Source organism: Lynx rufus, unplaced genomic scaffold, assembly GCF_022079265.1.
Source record: "Lynx rufus isolate CCGP_SWC_20201006 ecotype Redwood Valley unplaced genomic scaffold, mLynRuf1.p SCAF_12, whole genome shotgun sequence".
In the NCBI taxonomy this organism is placed as follows: domain Eukaryota; kingdom Metazoa; phylum Chordata; class Mammalia; order Carnivora; family Felidae; genus Lynx; species Lynx rufus.
In genome coordinates this window covers 59,041,140-59,060,382 of record NW_025814826.1, presented here as the reverse complement: position 1 = coordinate 59,060,382, position 19,243 = coordinate 59,041,140, and the positions used below count along the sequence as shown (strand labels likewise).

Here is a 19,243-nt window from a genome sequence, read left to right as displayed (position 1 = left end):
GTTTTAAGTGTACTGTTTAACAAGAATTGACAAATGTATACCCTGGTGTAAGCACACCCCGGTTAAGATACTGAACACTTTTGTCATTCAACAAAAAGGTCCCCTGTTCCCTAACCAGTTTCTCCCTACTCCCACGTGCCCACATCCACCAACTATGTTCTGATCCCTGCTACTGAAGATTACTGTTGCCGGTTCCTGAATTTCATACAGCCTGTAAAAATGGTCCACACAAGCTATACTCTTTTGTCTGGTTTCTTTTGCTCATTTTGTTTGTTTAAAACCAAAGAAAATGCGTTCCTTTTTACTGCTGAATAGTACTGCACTCTATTAAAGATAGCCCTATTTGTCTCTTATCTATCCGCTCTCCTGTTGAGGGATATTTGGTAATTATGAAAAAAGCTGCTAACACATTCATGTACATGTCTTTCTGTGGAAATAAGTTTTCATTTCTCCAGGTAAGTACTGAGAAATGGGATTACAGGGTCAAGAGCAGGTATATGTGTAACTCCGGGAGTAACCACTAAAGTCTTACCCAGTGATTGCACGTTTTCTCTCCCGTGAGCAACGTAGGTGTGTTCTTCTATAATGTCCAATATACTGTTAGCTCATCCTATGAAATTTTGTCTTTCACATACTGTGTCACTCTGTTCTTGCATTACAATCTGGTTCTTTATCAGTTTCCTTTTCTCCGCTCAAACATGTGTATCTTTTCCTTTAAATTCTTTGGCGTGTGTGTGCGTGTGGCACACGTGCATGTGTGTGTATTTTTAGGTTCTTGTCTACTAATTCCAATAACTGGATCGCCTGTGGGGCTGTTTATTCTTATTGTATTTTCACACTTCTTTGCATTTCTTGTAATTTCCTTTCGTTGCACTAAGGTCAAAGGGAACGAAAGAACGATGGAGTTTGAAGTGTAAGACTGTCCTGTTTCTTTTCTTGAGAATACAAACCCTTTCCCCTGTCCGGCGATTAGAGTAGGCAAATGAACAAGAAGAAATGTATCAAACAAGACCAAAAACTCTGGGGGGTGCCTGGCTGGCTCAGTCGGTGAAGCGTGCAACTCTTGATCTCAGGGTTGTGGGTCTGAGCCCCACAGTGGGTGCAGAGATTACTTTAAAAATATAAAATCTTTAAAAAAAAACAAAACCAAAAACTCTATTGTGTAAGTTATCCAGAAGTACACCTTCCTAATTAGGTAATCTTGGATGAATTACCTAACTTCTATGTGTCTGTTTCTACACTTGTCAAGTAAAATTAATCACTAACCTTTTTAAGGTCTGTTATAAATATTAAATGAAATAATGTACTTAGCACAGTGCCTAGAACAGCATAAGCGTTCGATAAATATTAACTATTAGTAAGGGTTCAATAAATGCTATTAGATTTGCAATGCCAATAAAAGAGAATTAGCCATAATCATTATTCTAAAATATTAAAGCCACATAGCTAGGACAGTGTGATTAAATGTAATATGGTGGGTCCTAAGCAACATTCCTTTTAAGAACATGAGTTATGGATATGAATTCGGATTTTTCCACTCAGTAGCTGGATGACCTTCAGCAAGTTACTGGATTTCTCTAAAGCCTCAGTGTTTTTACCCAGAAGATGAAAAAATAGCCATTTACCTAAGCTTTTCAGGGCTGTCGTGACAATGAGCAAAAGGAACAGATACAAAACATGTAGTGTAAGATCAATTACAGTCTAGACAGTTACTGTTATAATTAACAGGCAGCAGATAAGTAAGTGCCCACATACATCGATTTTCTCTGAATCTAAGGTATGTCACATACTGCATATTACTGTCTGAGTCTCTGCTCTGAAATTCTGTGAATGAGGAATTCGTAGCTTAGTGAGGGTGGCAGGAATGGTGGGGGGAATGCCTAGAACGAGATGTGATACTGATGACAACATACTTTGCATACAATGGCAGAAAAAAGGCTGAACTAAAAGAACACGTGGACCACACAGCACGTACCTGCCTCTCCTGTTTACAGAACACTGGAGTTGAAGCAAAGCAGGCTTAGCTAATCAAGTTAAAATATAAATTATACCGCTGATGTATAAAAAAAATTCCGAAAGCACAGCTCTGAACTCTGGCTCCAACACGGTGCCACGTCAGACAAAGGTCCCCTTCCACACTGAGGTCAGCAGAAGAACGTGCGTAAGCGCTTTTGTCTGCTTAGACTGAACCTGCCGCTGCCTCTCTGTCTTGTGCTTCGCTACTTAATAACCAACACAAGCAAGTAGCCGAGTGACCAAATGTGTTAGGTACCAAATGTTTAGGACATAAAATAACTTACAACAGGACTAAAATGGATACGACTTAGGACCACCCAAGGAAACTTTAGCAATTGTAGTGAGCCATCCACACAGGTACAATTGGTCTTGCCCTGGAAAGAACTGTGAGGTTGAACCGTATGAAACTGCAGTTTTTTTGCAGATCAAAATGGTTAAATATGAGAAATTATCTGGTTAAGTTTATCATTAGAACGTGAGTCTCCCAAATTACCCAGATCTTTTGGGACCACGGGTAAGGAAGGGAGGGAGGGAGGGAGGGAGGGAGGGAGGGAGGGAGGAAGGAAAAGAAGGAAGGAAGGAAGGAAGGAAGGGAGGGAGGGAGGGAGGGAGGGAGGGAGGGAAGAAGGAAGGAAGGAAGGAAGGAAGGAAGGAGGAAAGGAAGAAGAAGGAGGGAAGGAGGGACCTAAAAAGGGAAGCTAGGAGAGGTAGAAGACACTGGAAGCAATGCTACCAAGGTCTGTCCAGGGAGCAGAATGACTACCAAGATGGAGGCACCTCTACGATCTCATGTTTGCCCTGAGTGAAAAGCACAATTACTTAAACATAATCAGCCACAACTCTACAAGGGTTTAACAGTTTCTATTTTGTTGTTACTTTATTGCTCTTGTAGTAATAAAATCCTTACCGTATGGTGAGTTCCAGTATTTGAGCAAGTCTGTCATGAAGCAAATTTGCCTATAAGGGAGAAAAAAAAAATGTTAAGAAAGGATTATTTTATTTCCCCAATACCCACCTGTAATAACACAAATGCAATTTAAAGGACAAAACATATGGGGCGCCTGGATGGCTCAGGTGGTTAAGCATCTGACTCCTGATCTCAGCTCAGATCATGATCTCATGATCTCATGATTCATGGGATCGAGCCCCACATCGGGCTCTGCGCTGTCAGTGCAGAGCCTGCTTGGGATTCTCTCTCTCCCTCTCTCTCTGCTCCTCCCCCACACATGCACACACTCCCTCTCAAAATAAACAAACAAACAAACATTTAAAAAAAAAAAAAAGACAAAGCATAAGTACAACCATGAGGCTCATGGCACAGAAGGCTTTCATGTTTTGGTTTTCTCTCACATGCTGGAACTGAATGTAAAGTTTCTTTCACCCGTTTCCTAGTCTCATTGGTAAAAACAAACCAACAGACGCACAAGACAAAACACCCACAGCAAAATCCCAGAGAGCCACTGCACAACAAGTACCACGGCCACAGGAACCACCCACGTGTGGTTTGCGACCTGCCATTTCCATCAGTTTGTGTTACATGAAGACATCACTTAGGCTTTGTGGCCAGGCTGCCAGCCCTCAGCCCCTATCTGACACATTACCCCGTGCCCCGCTGATCTGCGTAAAGTTCAGAACCTACCAACTAATTACCAAAACGTCACAAAAATCAAACCCCACCCCCACCCCCTTTACCAACTGTTCACTTACTTTGGATTCACACTGTGCTGCTATTTCTTCAAAAGGTGCTTTCTGGAATTTCTCTATCACAAGACGCCTCTTTTCCTTTTCCTGTTCTTCCATTCCACTGGTATCTATAGACACGTTTACAAAGACCCATTAAAGGGAATACACACTTTTATTGAAACTTGTCAATAACCAGAAAAGCAAATAATCTATAAATCAAAAATAAAGGTAATTTACAGGACTAATTTTAAAAGAAAAAAAGCAAAAGACCCAATCTCCATGAAATGTCTAGAAGGCTAGAAAGCGCATATATATAATTGTTTTTTCTTAATCTAAGGGTTAAAGCCACATAGTAAAAGATCCTTTGTCAAAGACTCCCTTTGTCTCTCTTACCAAAATAGGAGGGTGACAACTCCCTCCATGTGAAACAACTTCAAGGTCCTTCCTGAAAGATGATCCCCTCATGAATATTCATGTCCTCATACATATGAGATACGAAATTACAAGTCTGCTATACTTGATACTGAATGGCACAACTGAAATACAGAGTCATTTGGAACCACACTGTTGTAGCCTTTTCCATTTATTTTTTTTTTTTTAACGTTTATTTATTTTTGAGACAGAGAGAGACAGAGCATGAACGGGGGAGGGGCAGAGAGAGAGGGAGACACAGAATCGGAAACAGGCTCCAGGCTCCGAGCCATCAGCCCAGAGCCTGACGCGGGGCTCGAACTCACGGACCGCGAGATCGTGACCTGGCTGAAGTCGGACGCTTAACCGACTGCGCCACCCAGGCGCCCCTGCCTTTTCCATTTATTTACAATTTAGAAAGACATTTTATCTTAACATGCTGGGTGGTCCGACCAAAGTTTGTGAGACAGTCAAGTAAATAAATGCCTGTCTTGATACTACTGATTAGTGTGTATATTTGCTGAAGAATATGAAAATAGGGACACTTTATGGCTTCTTATTAATGGTCTGTTTAACGCCCCATCAATCATTCAGGTTGTTGTTTGGCTCCCCTGGTGGAGAATTTCATAGAACGAAATGCACTGTCTTCAACATTCTTTAAACCAGCCTGCTTTTCAGGTAGATAACTGCGGATAATAATTAGCTAGTTTTAAAAAGTGGAAACAGCATAAAGAGCAGGTCAAAAGGAAACAGGCATTACATACTTTCCTTTGAAATTGTGGTAGATTAACCAAGGTGAAGAATGTATATACCTCTGAATGACTATCGGCAGAGAACTATGACCACCTCTCTGCTGTTCGCTAGACTGGGGCAAGCAATTCAAATGTGCCAGAGGCCAGGCAGGAGACATACATGTTTAAATCAGGTCAGGTAAAAGCAGCAGAAAATAAGGGGGACTTGGGCAAGATGAGGCATATACAACCTGGTCTTAAATATTCAATTTCTGCAAATATTTCCACCTAAACTTGGCCTGGAGACAGCAAGTTTGTTTTCCATGCTCATTAGCAGTTCTCAAGCTTTCTGGCTTCAAGAGTCCTTTTTACATCCTTGAAAGTTACAAGGAAATCAAGTAGTATTCTAAAAATGTATTCTATCCATTGATATTTTCCATGTTATAAAACTTAGAAACTTTAAAAATATTTAATTCATTTAAAAATAAACCATTTAAAAATAATGAAACCATTATATGTTAACATAAACAAGATTTGCTTAATGAAAAAAATGACCATCCTTTTCAAAATGAAAAATTGAGTGAAGAAAGTGGCATTGTTTTATATTTTCGCAAATCTCTTTAATGTCTTGGCTTAACAGAAGGCAGCTGGATTCTATCTGCAAATGCAGCCAATCCACTGCAATGTGTTATTTTCGTTGAAGTATGTAAAGAAAATCCAGCCTCACACAGATATGTATTGGGAAAGAGTATTTTAACAGCCTTTCACAGAACTGTGAGAATTTCTTCTTGCACACTCCAACAGTCCTCGAGAAGTGGTAGTTTTCTTAAAAGTTAGTTGTGATATGGGGTTTCTAGGTGGCTCAGTTGGTTAAGTGTCTGACTTGATTTTGGCTCAGGTTGTGATCTCCCAGTTCATGGGTTTGAGCCCTGCATCAGGCTCTACGCTGACAGCACACAGCCTGCTTGGGATTCTCTCTCTTGCTCGCTCTCTCTGCCCCTCCCTGTTTGCCCTTCTCTCTCTCTCTCTCTCTCTTTCAAAATACATGAGTATGAAAAAAAAAAAGTGCAATATGAAATGTGAAATCTTACTAATACATTTCTTGTAACTGGTCATGGTAAAATCTATTCATCTATTTTGCACTCCGAATGATCCTTATTTATGCATGACTTTGTAACATCATGCAATGCTCATTTGGAATAATGACCCAGTGATTTATGCAGGTTCTCTAAATACAGACGTGTTTCATTACACAATTTTTAAAATCATATTTGTTAGTTATTACAGCTGATCTCATTGGAAATGTCTTTAAATATTGGGGACCTGTCAAACTCTCCAGCGTAGACAAAAGTTTCAAAATTTTAATTTTGTTCAAAGTGCTGATTTTATCATTAGAAGCAAATACAGTGAGGATGGTTTTGTGTTTTCTCTTGAAGTCACAGCTTCATTTATTTTCCAGAAAATGTCTACCAAATACCATAGGTTTTCCATCAGTCTTTTTTTAAGTAGAAATGGTGTTCCTTATAAAAATCGACTAGCGTAAGCTTGCGTATCAAGGCAATCCAAGTGCTCTATGTGTACTTCCCAAAGATACGTACCCATGTGCTGAGATTTAATAAAATAATTTATAATTAAGAGCATTCCTAAATGAAATCTCGTTTTAAAATAACCGTGTGTGCTGAAGAATATGACCACTGCCGGTCTAGCGTAATGCCACTGCCTGTATTCATGTTGACCGATGCAGTATGAGGCTAACGGTGCCTTAATGTTAGGATGAAAATACTTTTTCACTTGAATGGTCCCCTGAAAGAGCCACCACTGGCTATCCAGGAGCCACAGTCATACTATGAGAACCACTGCCCTAGACTGTACATTTCCAATGGGGGTTCAAAGTCGTTCATGGAGTTCAATTTTATTTTGGCAAATTTGCCATGGTCTTACAGTCACAAAAAAATCCTCTCACGGATTAAGCCAGGAAAGGTCAGATTTCATTTCATGTATGATGGGTGCTAGAGCACTCCACCTTTCCTGGACACCGATTTTCTTCAACTAACATCTCTGAGAGCCAATTCCCACTCTATACTGCTTTGCCAATTAGAAATGAATTGTGAACAAGGCACCATTAGCCTAGTAGTAATTTATATTAATACCTAATTTAGGGGCACCTGGGTGGCTCAGTCTGTTAAGCGTCTGACTTCAGCTCAGGTCATGATCTCACAGTTCGTGGGTTTCAAGCCCCACATCAGGCTCTGTGCCGATACCTCGGAGCCTAGAGCCTGCTTCAGATTCTCTGTCTCCCTCTCTCTGTCCATCCCTCCCAAGCTTGTGCTCTTTCTCTCAAAAGTCAGTAAAACATTAAAAAAAAAACAAAACATAATTGAAGGAACCACTTCAAACTTTTAAAAAAGAGGCAAAATACCAGATATAATTTATTTCCATAAAGGCCAAAGAGGAAAAAAAACCCACAGTACTATGTTATGTGAAGTAAAAAGATTAATCAGTGAGATGTGGGTATGAAAGCTAGCATCAGCATTTACTAGCGATGAGACCTCAGGAGAGTTTAATTTCCCTGCCCCAATGTTCTCGCCTATAAAACCGCACGAGTTAACATGGTGCTATCGTGCCTGCTGACAACCTCAGGCCACTTCTTTCTCTCACCCTGTTGGAAACACGCCTGTCATTACATGACAGGCCTGTTACAAGTTACTGTTTAATTTTCTCAGGTCTTTTCAGAATTTTCATCCCTCTCTCTCCTACAAAAGGAAACATGCTGTTTTCGTGAAGTTCGTGAAGCCCGCAAGTTGGTCACCAGACAAAGGTGGCATCGAAATAGTGATGTGCTTTCAGAATTCTAAGAAAGTCACTCTTTGCAAAGGAAAAGAATAACCTATGACAAGACAGGACAAATGTAAAAGTCTAAAAAATGTGGCTGAATAAATCCATTACACAACCACACAGAAACGCCATGCCGGGTGTGTTCACGCTGGCACCTAATCCAGGAAGGGGACAGCGGTGAGCCAGCCGGCAAAGCATCAGGAGAGTGAACAGATGAAAATCTCACCAATTGCTTTCTTCAGTGCTTCAAAGGTGATTTCTTCAGTGTTACTAACCTAGGGAAAAGTGATTTGACGTAAAACAAAGAGTTACGAAAGGTCAACACAAATAATACCTTCACCCGGTTACAAGTATCTAAGAACAGATTTCAACAGATTTTTTCCTTCTTTGTGTTCGCTGGGTTTGTGATTACATCCACTCTGTCCCTGGTGGTGACAAGGGTCTACTGCAGTGACTACTGCGAGGCTGGTGGCATCAGCCCCCTCCCGGCAGCCGAAGCACCACTGAGTCACAGAACTCAATCCCCAATCGCCGCGTGGGCAAGGCCCGAGTCCCGCTGGCTGAGCCAGACTTCGTGGGCAAACGGTGCTTGGAGGTATTCAAGGCAGAGACCATGTGTACATACGGTCCAGCTATGTAACACGTGAAAACCAAGGCCTCTCCACCGTCTAGATTATCGGTGCCACGTACAGTTTACTATTCAAAAATAAACTGAAAATTTTAACACGGTTTAAGAAAAAGCAAGAATTGCTACTCGGGCAAGTGTTCAATGAGTATAGCTAATCAACATCTTGAAATAATTACATTCTGGATGTTCTTAGGTCAACCACCAAGACCTACTCTCCAAAACTACCCTTTATAAAAGGCATGAAATCAACCGCCTTATGATAAGAAGGCAGTCATAGTTTTTATGGCACGAGTGCATTTTCGGGAGTAACACACCCAGCTACTACAGTACCTCCGAATGAAAGTGAAGAAATGATACCTGCGTACTTGCCTGGGCCTCTGGTCGTCCCTAATTTTAGCTCACGAGCGTCTTTCGCTAAGGCTAAGGCAGCAAGACTAACGAAAGCAAGACTTCGTGCCGGGCACCTGAGCTTCTCTGTAACTCAAAGGCTTTAGCGGGAAATCAAGCAGCAAGGGCTCCACTACCTCCGTTTTCCCACTGAGGGCTCATATTTCTAGGTGAAGTCAGATTAAACTTGGGAATCTTCAGTTGCTTTGTTCTAGATATTTGGAGCAGAGACACAGGATTAGGCTCTGGCTCGTTCATTACTGGTACTTAGAAGCAATCTAATATCTCAGTGAAAAAAAAAAACCACTGTCATTCTTACAACTGGTCAGGAGTTTTAGGCTTTTGAGGAACTGCTACAGTACAGGGGAAAGAACACCGAAGAAGCTACAAGGCCAGCATTCTTGTGACACATAATTGGTCACAATTACCTGTCTGGTCCCAGGTACGTGAAAAGCTGAAGTACTTTATTCCAAAAACCCTTCTTCTCTGTGGGTTCTTGTCTTCCCGAATTCGCGTGATCATGATGTCCCTCTCTTTTCTTTTTTTTAACCTCCTTTCTCCGACTCCTTTTAAGTCACCTCTTGGCCCTGCCCATTCTGCTCTAGAACAGGCGACTGCCCTCCTGCCTCCGTATCTCCAGCCTGGCTACCCCAGGCCCTCCTTACCCAAGGTGGAGACTATTAAAAGGATGTACTAATTGGCCTCTCTACTTCCAGTCTCTTCTTTCCAGTTCAGCCTGGTCACGCTTCTGAGATTCCTCTCATGAAAGCACAGCTCCGATAACGACACTCCCCACATTCCAGGGTCTCCCTACTTCCTACCAGATTACATACAAAGCCCTCAGGTGGGTGTCAAAGCCTTCTGTAATTTGGCTTCCATCTTGTTTCCCACCTTCCCTTCTGTGAATCTGAATCCTATTTAAAAAGGAAAAAGGACCAACTGCTTTATACCAGTGTTTAATGATTCGTATTTTTCACACAGTTAGTTCTAGCCTAGAAGGTAATGTTGTCTTCTCATATTTGAACAGTCATTCCTAATATGCAAAATCAGATTCCATAATGGCAAACGAGCCTGAGACTCCAATGCGCTCAAGTAGCTGTTGAAGACGAGCCACCCCTTCACTGGCGCCCAACCAAACTCCAGTGTGTTTGCCTTTGCACACACCGCTTGCACTGGGGCTCTGCAGAAACGGTGCAAAGGCACCAGCCTCGGGGAGTTTCAACACCCCTTTTACTCTTGGTAACCTGAACCTTATTCACGATCTGTAACTCTACCCTAGACTGTACAACGCCCTTGGGGCCGCGTGAAATCTGCTGTTTGTCTGGTCTTCTTCCAATCGGTCCAGGTGCTCTGTTACTTTCATGGACACCTTAGTAATTTTATGGCACCTAGGAGAGCAGCCTCTGACTGATATTACACCAGACTTATTTTGTTAGCACACATGCAAGCTTCTTTACTTGCATTTGGGAAAAGGCAGGGTATGAATATGTAAAATAAGGGTCTGTTGTTGGTCCTGGACTAAACAAGAATTCTTTGCAGCCAGCCAGCGACTTTAATTTTGTACGAAGAAAACTTCAATATGCACTCAAAATGCAATGTTACACATACAGCCTCCCATCCATTCCCCCAAATAATCAAACACCGACTATTATCTTTTAGAGAGAAGAACCAAGTGGTGATTTCAGGTTCTACTCATATCCATGATGCATATGAGTCATGCCCATAATGCTCAGAGATCAAAGAATCATGTCAATGCTGCTTTATGCTATTAGTCAAGCTGATAATTTTATCTCAGGTGGCAGAGACATTTCTATTCCATGTTAGCCATTTATCTTCTTGAATATTTTTAGATATCTCTCCATCTATATATCTCCATCCATATATCTATATAGATATATAGATTTCTATATAAATATATAGATAAGAGATATAGAGATATCTCTTATCTATCTAGGGCAATTTTTAGATAAAGTTCACTATCTATCTATCTAGGGCAATTTTTAGATAAAGTTCACTAAGTGATTCATGGTGGGCAAAGGTTTGAATTGCAAACATTACTAGTGACAAACCTCAAGTAGCCCAGGTATTTCAATAGACTACTGCTAACAATCTGAGTCCTTATTTAGGGAAACAGAAGTTTGCTAGGATCTCAGCTATATAATCTGACTTTCTGAAAAAAGTTACAAGCTCTAAAAGCAGACACGGGATGTATCTGAGGATGAACCGAGATTATGTACATAAAATTTCAAATAATTACGATCAAATACAAGAATGTTTTTTAATGAGCGATTTTCTTATTTGATTGTTAGCAAATACACTTAACCATAGTTTGATACTTTGTTACACCATCAACTGTTAGGTGAACACCTAACTGATGTGAATTTCTCCTGTCCATACCATGAAATTAATTAGTTCTGGCCTAGAAGGGAATGTTATTTTGTCTTCTGGTATTTGAACAGTCATTCCTAATAATGCAAAATCATATTCCATAATGGTAAACGAGTTTGAAACTCTAACGTGCTCAGGTAAATCTTCTAATAACCTGTACTTAACTTTTCGGCTCAGTGTGTAGCATATTTGACTTAGGACTTAGAGCAAAGAGAAAACAGGATCTTTAACAAGCTAACACATGTATTAATGGACTTTTAATTGCAAAATTTATGTGTAAGAATCTTACTATAGTTAAGTCTTTGTACAAATGCTTCTTCAGTTCATTTTATCATAACCGATGGACTCTTTAGAATAATCTGAAGTGCTATATATATACGTTTTTAAATAAAAATGGTTAACAAAAGGAGGATGGAATACTAGTCAATAAAATGTATTGCACACTCTTGATAAAATATATAAACGAAGGCTTTGGATTGATTTCTTCCCTCAAAAGGTAACAGCAGGAAATTCATGATCATTAAAACACAGAGCTAGCACAATACCTTCCTGACTAGTAAAAAGTATGTAAATTAAAATGGCTTTGAAGAGGTGAATTTAGAAAAGATGATTTTTCTTGAGCCTTAAACTGGCAAGAAATTACACCTGCCACATTTCAAAATGAATACTAACTTCCTCTTCAATTGCTATTGACATTCTGCTTATAATTTCTTAATGAAGCTGATTAATTCTACTTACTGTGGGGCACTGAACAGCATAAAAAGATGTAAGTCAGTCAGCTGTGGCCTGGCCACTAATAAGTTTTAATTCCCGAAGGTGAGCTGACAAGGATTGGGAGGGGGAGCGGGGGAGAAGGAGGTGAAAGCATGAATTCAGGCAAATTCCTTCCCCCTTTCTGAGACGGATGATCTCTTCTTTATACTGTATCATGAGAAATAATGAAATACCTAGGAAGGCAAGCAAGCCCCAAGGAGAAGGCTGGCTTGACATGCTGGTATTCCGGCATTTCTATCGGACTATCAAAAAATTCTCTGGCGATTTGTGTGGAGTAAGTCGTAGACAATACTAGCTGCTTTTTCTTCCTAAAGCACAGGAGGGTACACTTTTGTGCTCCATTGAAACAGGAGGAGAGCATCAAATCTGACATTTCAAATAAGCCACAGTCCTTACATCTGGCATTGACACAGCGTAGCCTACATGAAACTCATTACAGTTACTATCAAATGATAAAAAAACTTTCCCTTATAGATGAGGCTTTGAAACCTTTCAGGTATATTTGCCTTCGCATGAGATTGTACAATTTCGTTTATTCTCAAAATTTGTGTTTCATAAATCTTTAAAAATAAACAGGATCTGGAGAGCTTCCTAATTTATAATAACAGGCCTTATGTGGTATTTTTTACTGATAAAAAAACTTAGTTCTGTTTCACGGATCCTTTTAGTACACTAAATTACAATGTAAGATCTAATGACATCATAATACATACTGTTAAGTTTATGCATCTTTACCGATAGCTGAGTTTCATAAAATGAATAAAAAATAAGCTCAAGGCTAAATCAGATTAGTGTACTAATAGTTTTGTTGAGTTGGGGGGAAATTTAGAGTTCTATTTGCTCCTGTTCAAAAGCCTGGAGGGGCACAAAACTCTTTTACACTGATGTCTCTCTCAAGAAAGCCCTCTGTCGGACACCTTCAGCAACTTACCACATCATCAGAAGGGATGCTGTTGGGCAAAATATCCACCTGAATGGATACGGTGTCCACAATACTTTTTCTTCTAGAAAGTCGATCTTCATCTAAAATAAAAATTGTATTTTCCCCATTATTTGCTAGTGAGAAATAGTATGTCCTTTATAAATTCTACTTCAGATTTCAAAAAATTTTAGAAAGTTAAAGACAGTCTGTTTCACTCTTTCTAAATAAAAGCACTGTGTTCTCAGACTCCTAAATTTCATCAAGCAGATTAAAAAAATAAAATTGGTGGGGTGAACTGAAATAAGGTTAATAGTTTTATTTTTCAATAAGGGGCATTCAGAACAGCAACAGTACCATTATCTGATAATGTAATCAAAACTAAAAGTCAACACTAAAGGGAGGGATTACAGAATCTAAATGGGGTATGTTCATTTTTGCTGAAAACTCCCAATACTGCCCCTATAGCTCTCATGTTTCCTGAAAAGTGCAAAAGCTGTGCACTAACTGGTTCCAGGGGGCAACTCGGGAGCCCACATCTGCGAGGATGCCACCAACCACACTTGTGGACCAAAAGGGCCTGCTGCCCCGGGTAGGAGCTCCCTGCCACCCTTCCCGGCCACTCCACTGGCTCCTGACCTGTTGCTTAAGGCAACCACCTGGTCCGAAAACCCTCCCTTGGCTTCAATGCTCCAGCGCAGCCCCCTGCCCCTCCCTTCTGCACACTGGCTCACTTGCTTGGTCTCCACCAACTGTTCTAATCTTCCTTCCGCCGCCTCGTCTTCTTAGACCGAGTTACAATCCTGCCCTCAACTGCTCTTCTCGGGAGGCCTTTTTTCATAAAAATCCTGTGTCTTGGGGCGCCTGGGTGGTGCAGTCGGTTAAGCGTCCGACTTCAGCTAGGTCACGATCTCGCGGTCCGTGAGTTCGAGCCCCGCGTCAGGCTCTGGGCTGATGGCTCAGAGCCTGGAGCCTGTTTCCGATTCTGTGTCTCCCTCTCTCTCTGCCCCTCCCCCGTTCATGCTCTGTCTCTCTCTGTCCCAAAAATAAATAAATGTTGAAAAAAAATTAAAAAAAAAAAAAATCCTGTGTCTTCCTAACCAGTCAGCTCAGCGGCTACTCCTTGGCCCCCTGCCTGCCTAATTACTTCATGGAAATTTCAATTTTTTTTTATTATAATCTCCTTCCATACATGCTTTCCTACTTCAATTTTCTCTTTCCGCATTCAGCACATCTATTAAGTATTAGGCACCATGTTCGCCGTGAGGGGCAGACTGCCGAATGAAGTCCACTCCAGACTAAAGGCGAAGACCGAAAACAAACAATTACACAAATGATGAGGTGTGATGGAGAAGCACAGGGTGCTGGGAGAACATCCAATAGTCATGGCTTCATCAGAAAAACGGAAGCCACTTTGAGTATCCCGATACACAGAATTAGAGGTTTATTCAACCATGGCTGGAATTGGACAAGTACATTCTCTCTTCTGAGCTCCAGCTCACTATTTCCAATTTTCTATTCATCAGTTCTATTCCACATGTTCTAAACCCAATTTTAGCATTTCTAATAAACCGTCTTTATCTCACACTGACCTATTTGTTTTCAAGAGTGCCGTCATTAATATCCTTCATCTTTTTCGCCTCAATTCTTAGGATGGCTTCCTAGATGATCTAATTGCTCTCCCTTCTATATGAACAGCTATGAGTGCTGTTTCCAGAGTAAATCACTTTCCGTCTCAATTATAATTTTAAAACAAATACGGCTCCCTGACTAATGTAAAGCTTCCCAAGCTTTTGAAATTGGGCTTAAAACATGTCAGCGATAGGTGGAAGAGGCTGCCTCCACTGCAGGCTCTGGTGGCCCCAGGACCCACTCGGCTACTAGAAGTGCCGAGGAGATCAATATCCACACACCGGGAATGTTCCCAACAACAGCTGGGAAGCTCAGGTCTAGAGCCCATGTCTAACAGCACAGTCACTTCATATGCTGGCAATACCCCACCTTTCTAACCCTATTTTGTAAAGACTGTGGTTTTCTTCTACTGAAAGGGTCAAGAATGAAGAACTAAATGAAGGCCGGCAGAGATGAAGAAACTGGTTTCTCTCTTACCGACTACTTTTCTACTCCAAGGGAGCTTTCCATGGTAGTAATTAACACTGTTAATCACATGTGGTAGTTCACCCTCTTTGTAGGCAGACACGAGGACTGCAATTCCAGCTTCTCTGTGGTTTGGAGGGACCATGTAACTAGTTCTGGCCGATACAGTACAAGCAGTGCTCCAGAGAGCAGCTGCCCCATTCGGCTTGGATTCCGAATGGGATCATGAAGTCGCGCACAGTTAGTCTGAGCAACACATCTTTACTTTAAACCACCAAGACCCTACAAGTTTGTTACCACAACATAACTTGGCCAGGGTTCAGCGCTGGCGCTGACACTCTGGGCCAGATAATTTTCGGGCTGGGGTTTCTGTGTATTACACGATGTCAGCTTCTCCCACTAGAAGCCAGTAAGGCTACCCCACCTCTCCTTGCCCCAGTGGTGAGAACTAAAAATGTCCCCGGGACTCACAAATATTCATTGGCATGGGCAACATCACCCTCAGTTGAGAATCACTGACCCAGTCCATCCTGATTGCAACCCTTTCTGTAATGTTCCCTGTATGTCACCATCACATCATAAGCTCCTTAAAACACTAACCACATCACTCCGCCAAGCTACCCACCTCTTGAGGAATTAAAAAGCCGTTCTGGGCTTACCAGCAGTTAACTTCAACTGCCCCCTAATTTATCTAGCATTCAAATTAAATGTGCTATTCTCCCATCTCCGAGCATACTTTGGCCTATCTACCTTCCATACTTTCCTACAAACAGAAACCCCTACTGGAAATACTTTATTACCTGCCCTTCTTTATATCCTCACCACTATACAAATTCTCGTCTTTCAAGGCCTACTTGAATATCACTTCCTTAAAATATTAAATATTACTCCATGGGGCGCCTGGGTGGCGCAGTCGGTTAAGCGTCTGACTTCAGCCAGGTCACGATCTCGCGGTCCGTGAGTTCGAGCCCCGCGTCAGGCTCTGGGCTGATGGCTCAGAGCCTGGAGCCTGTTTCCGATTCTGTGTCTCCCTCTCTCTCTGCCCCTCCCCCGTTCATGCGCTGTCTCTCTCTGTCCCAAAAATAAATAAACGTTGAAAAAAAAAATTAAAAAAAAAATATTACTCCAATTATTTCTACTTACCCCTCTTTCCTCTACCTATAAAAATTTACTATCCATTACGACTGCTCTTTCCCCATCACCCTTCAGTCGTTATTGCCCTTCTAACATTTTCCGGGCCTTGTACTAAGACATGTAAACAGACACCTTCTCTCATCAACCACAGCAGGGCTCAGTGACAGACTGTGCTTTGCATGTGCCATGCAGATATAAATTAGCAAACACGATGGCATCAGTGGCACTGTCACTGCTGACTTGCTTTTTGCCCTCGAAGCTGGCCAACTGTCAAGGTCTCCTCAGAACTCACAATGAGGAACAACCTGCTTCTCACAAAGAACCCCATAAAAGGATTTCTAGGTTAAAATATATAGGCTGATACATGGTATGGAAGAGTCAGCTTTAAGCCCAAGATAAAAATAAAGGGGGAAGAGAGGCATGGGCGCAGGAAAGGAATCACTGAGTGGCAAAATCAATGAGAACATAGTCCAGAGGGAGTGGATTTAAGAAGATTAAACATTTTTAAAGGGAAGGAAAAAAAAAGTAACGGGAAACTCTAATGCTGTATATTCACAACTTTTTTCTTTGGACCTACAGTCACCTGCTTACAGGTGCCAACTGTAATCAGATCTCATATACAAAGTTCCCAGGATGGAAGCTGACAAGGATGATGCCCTCGTTCCTCCCCATGGGCCACCTGCATCTGCTCCTGACCCTTCCCCAGCCTCCTGAAATGCCACCTCACCGCAGCCTCTTGGACGGACTGTTCTGCTGACTCCAGAGAACTGCCTTGTCACCACCTCAGTGTCTTGATATATACACCCTTTGGAGAGACCCAGGCTTCCCTTCCTCAAGGGGGGCTGGGGCGCTCCCAGACACCGGGCCCTCTCCACTCTCCCATCCCGCCTGCTACTCTGCACCCTGGATCTGCTACTCACGGTGGTAATCATCATCTCTTCTTTTTGTTTTTAACTAGAACTTGGATGTTAGAAGCAATTCTTAGAGCTATGCCCAATTTCCTTCAGTGATGTTTTGCCGCCACTTGGTTTATCTGTGTATAACGTACGTAACTGCACTGAAATGGCTAAGAAACAGAGGAGACAGTGTGAATGCAAGAATGGCACAGAACTACATGAAATTGTTCTCAATGTAATTTCCCATGGCTCTATAAAAAAGTAAGACACAGGAACCGACTTCGCTGTATATATTAAGTCACAAATGTAATTAGAGCTGCTATACCACTCAGATTCCATTAAAAATCTACCTGTGGCACAATGAAATTTCACACGTAATTTACACAAAATTCAAAGTGTCATAGTTTAATGCCAATACAGCTCATACAGATATAACTTTCCGGGCCCTAAAGAAAAAACACAAAATTCCATCTAGAGCTGATGCATATTTACAGAATAAAAACAACTAAAAAGTGACTGTCACCATGGAATAAAAAGTCAGTGTGATACAGAAGACAATCCCTTTTTTAAAAAAAGATTTTAAACCAGAACCTCTACTATTTCTCCAAAGGAGAAAATACTTTTATAAGCATATAGTGATTGATATATAACAGGTTTTGATAACGCAGATAAAGGTATTCTTGTGTTATAAATGCTTTTGATCAATAGGACAAATTAACAAAATTCAAAATCCCGACTAAAAAATGAAGAAATTGAAAAACGACTAATACTATTCTTATGTTTATGTGGCATTTTGTTGTTTTTAAAAGGGCTTTCACGTATCTAACCAATTTAAGCCAAAAGGCTCAGCTACAGTTCCTGCTTCACAGATGAGAGACGAGTGGACAAGCTCAAGGCCGTGTGGCGAAGGCAGAGCCAAGCCCACGTCCTCTTTTTCTCTTCACTCCTTCACCCCGAGAAGGCCTCCTCCCTGGGCCTCCTGCAAGCGTCCCCTATTCGCTAATTTCAAAATTCTCATTACAACCTCCGAACTCCCACACAAACCCCAGCCCTGACTCCAACTACAGGGCCCCCGACTGGGATGGCGTCAAAGATACTGGACAAGAGGCCAATCCCCTAAACTAGCCACTCCTTCCTATTCATTTGTTAATAAAAACTCCTTCCTTCTATCATCCGAGACCCAAAACTACACATAGACAGTTACATGTGAAATGCATGGTTTCTTCTTTCTTTGCTTAAACTCAGTCATATCACCCAACCCTCCAAAACAAAAGCAAATGACAAAAATAAATGAAGCAGCAAATTCGCTCCACTCTTGCCCTCAGGGGGGCGCCACCTACCCAAGCGTCCAAGGCAGAAACCCCGACAAAATCTTTGGCTTTCTCTTTGCAACCCCATATTAATCGACTGCTTCCAAGTTCTTTCTTGTACGTTTTTCTAGAAGCCACCCACTCGGCTGTACTCTGTCATCTCTCCTGGAGATTAATACAGAGCATTCTAAAGACGGTGCTCCGTCTCCACTGTGCTAAGCTACAACAGAGGAATACTTCTACAGTGCCTACCTACCCCTGTTGACAATCACTCAATGACTCCCCACTGCTCGCAGAAGAGTGCAAACTAGTCGACCTGGTTCTACAATTTCCAGACTTATTTAATACTAATTCCCTGAAAAAGCCACGTTCTTGCCTCCCTCCACTCTTTCATACGTGCTGTCACTTCTGCGGGAAACACGTGTCTAACACTCGCTTCAGGCTCAGCCTAGGAATTTCTCCCTGTGGAAGACATCGCTGGCCCATCGAACCTGGACCAAATGCTCTCCTCACTGCTGCCTGGGACCCCTGAACTTCTCTGATCGGAGCCGTTAAGGTCTGTTGTGACTGCCCAGTTATTTACCCTGTTGGGAGACAAACTGTATCATGAATTAGCTTCTTTCCTATGCACGTGGCACAAAACTGGTAAAACACCATCTTGGGAAAACTGAGAAAAGAGTCACTCAAATCCTCTTCCGTGTTCTGTGGTCCAAGATGAAGAACCCCGTTGAGGAAGACTATCAGTTTTGTGAAAGTAGAGGCTTCTACCTATCTCGTTCGTTCCTGTTTCTGTTTGCACAGAAGCTAGAACTGTAAATACTCATAGGTACTTAATTAGACAAGTTTACTACAGCCACTGGCACCTCTGATTGATCTAGCTGAGGGGTATTACTGTACCCCTCATGGAGGAGCATTTCACACATGCCTAGACATGCACTATTCACTCAAATTCTGGGTTGAGATAGAAGAAAAATGCTGTAACTACCTAACGTTCATTGACCGCTTACTAGATGTCAGTCACCAATGGTTCGACA

General features: G+C 41.7%; 1 protein-coding gene across 2 annotated transcripts in view; it reads right to left on the bottom strand.

Moving 5' to 3' along the window:
- EFR3A (EFR3 homolog A) overlaps nucleotides 1-19,243 on the bottom strand; it is a 105,712-nt gene that overhangs the window by 4,424 nt on the left and 82,045 nt on the right. For both annotated transcript variants that reach the window (XM_047074196.1, XM_047074197.1), the window contains 4 exons: nucleotides 12,785-12,876; nucleotides 7,903-7,951; nucleotides 3,724-3,827; nucleotides 2,924-2,973 (listed from right to left, as the gene is read on the bottom strand). In XM_047074196.1, coding sequence (XP_046930152.1) covers nucleotides 2,924-2,973; nucleotides 3,724-3,827; nucleotides 7,903-7,951; nucleotides 12,785-12,876 — 295 coding nt within the window. The remainder of the gene's footprint in view (nucleotides 1-2,923; nucleotides 2,974-3,723; nucleotides 3,828-7,902; nucleotides 7,952-12,784; nucleotides 12,877-19,243) is intronic.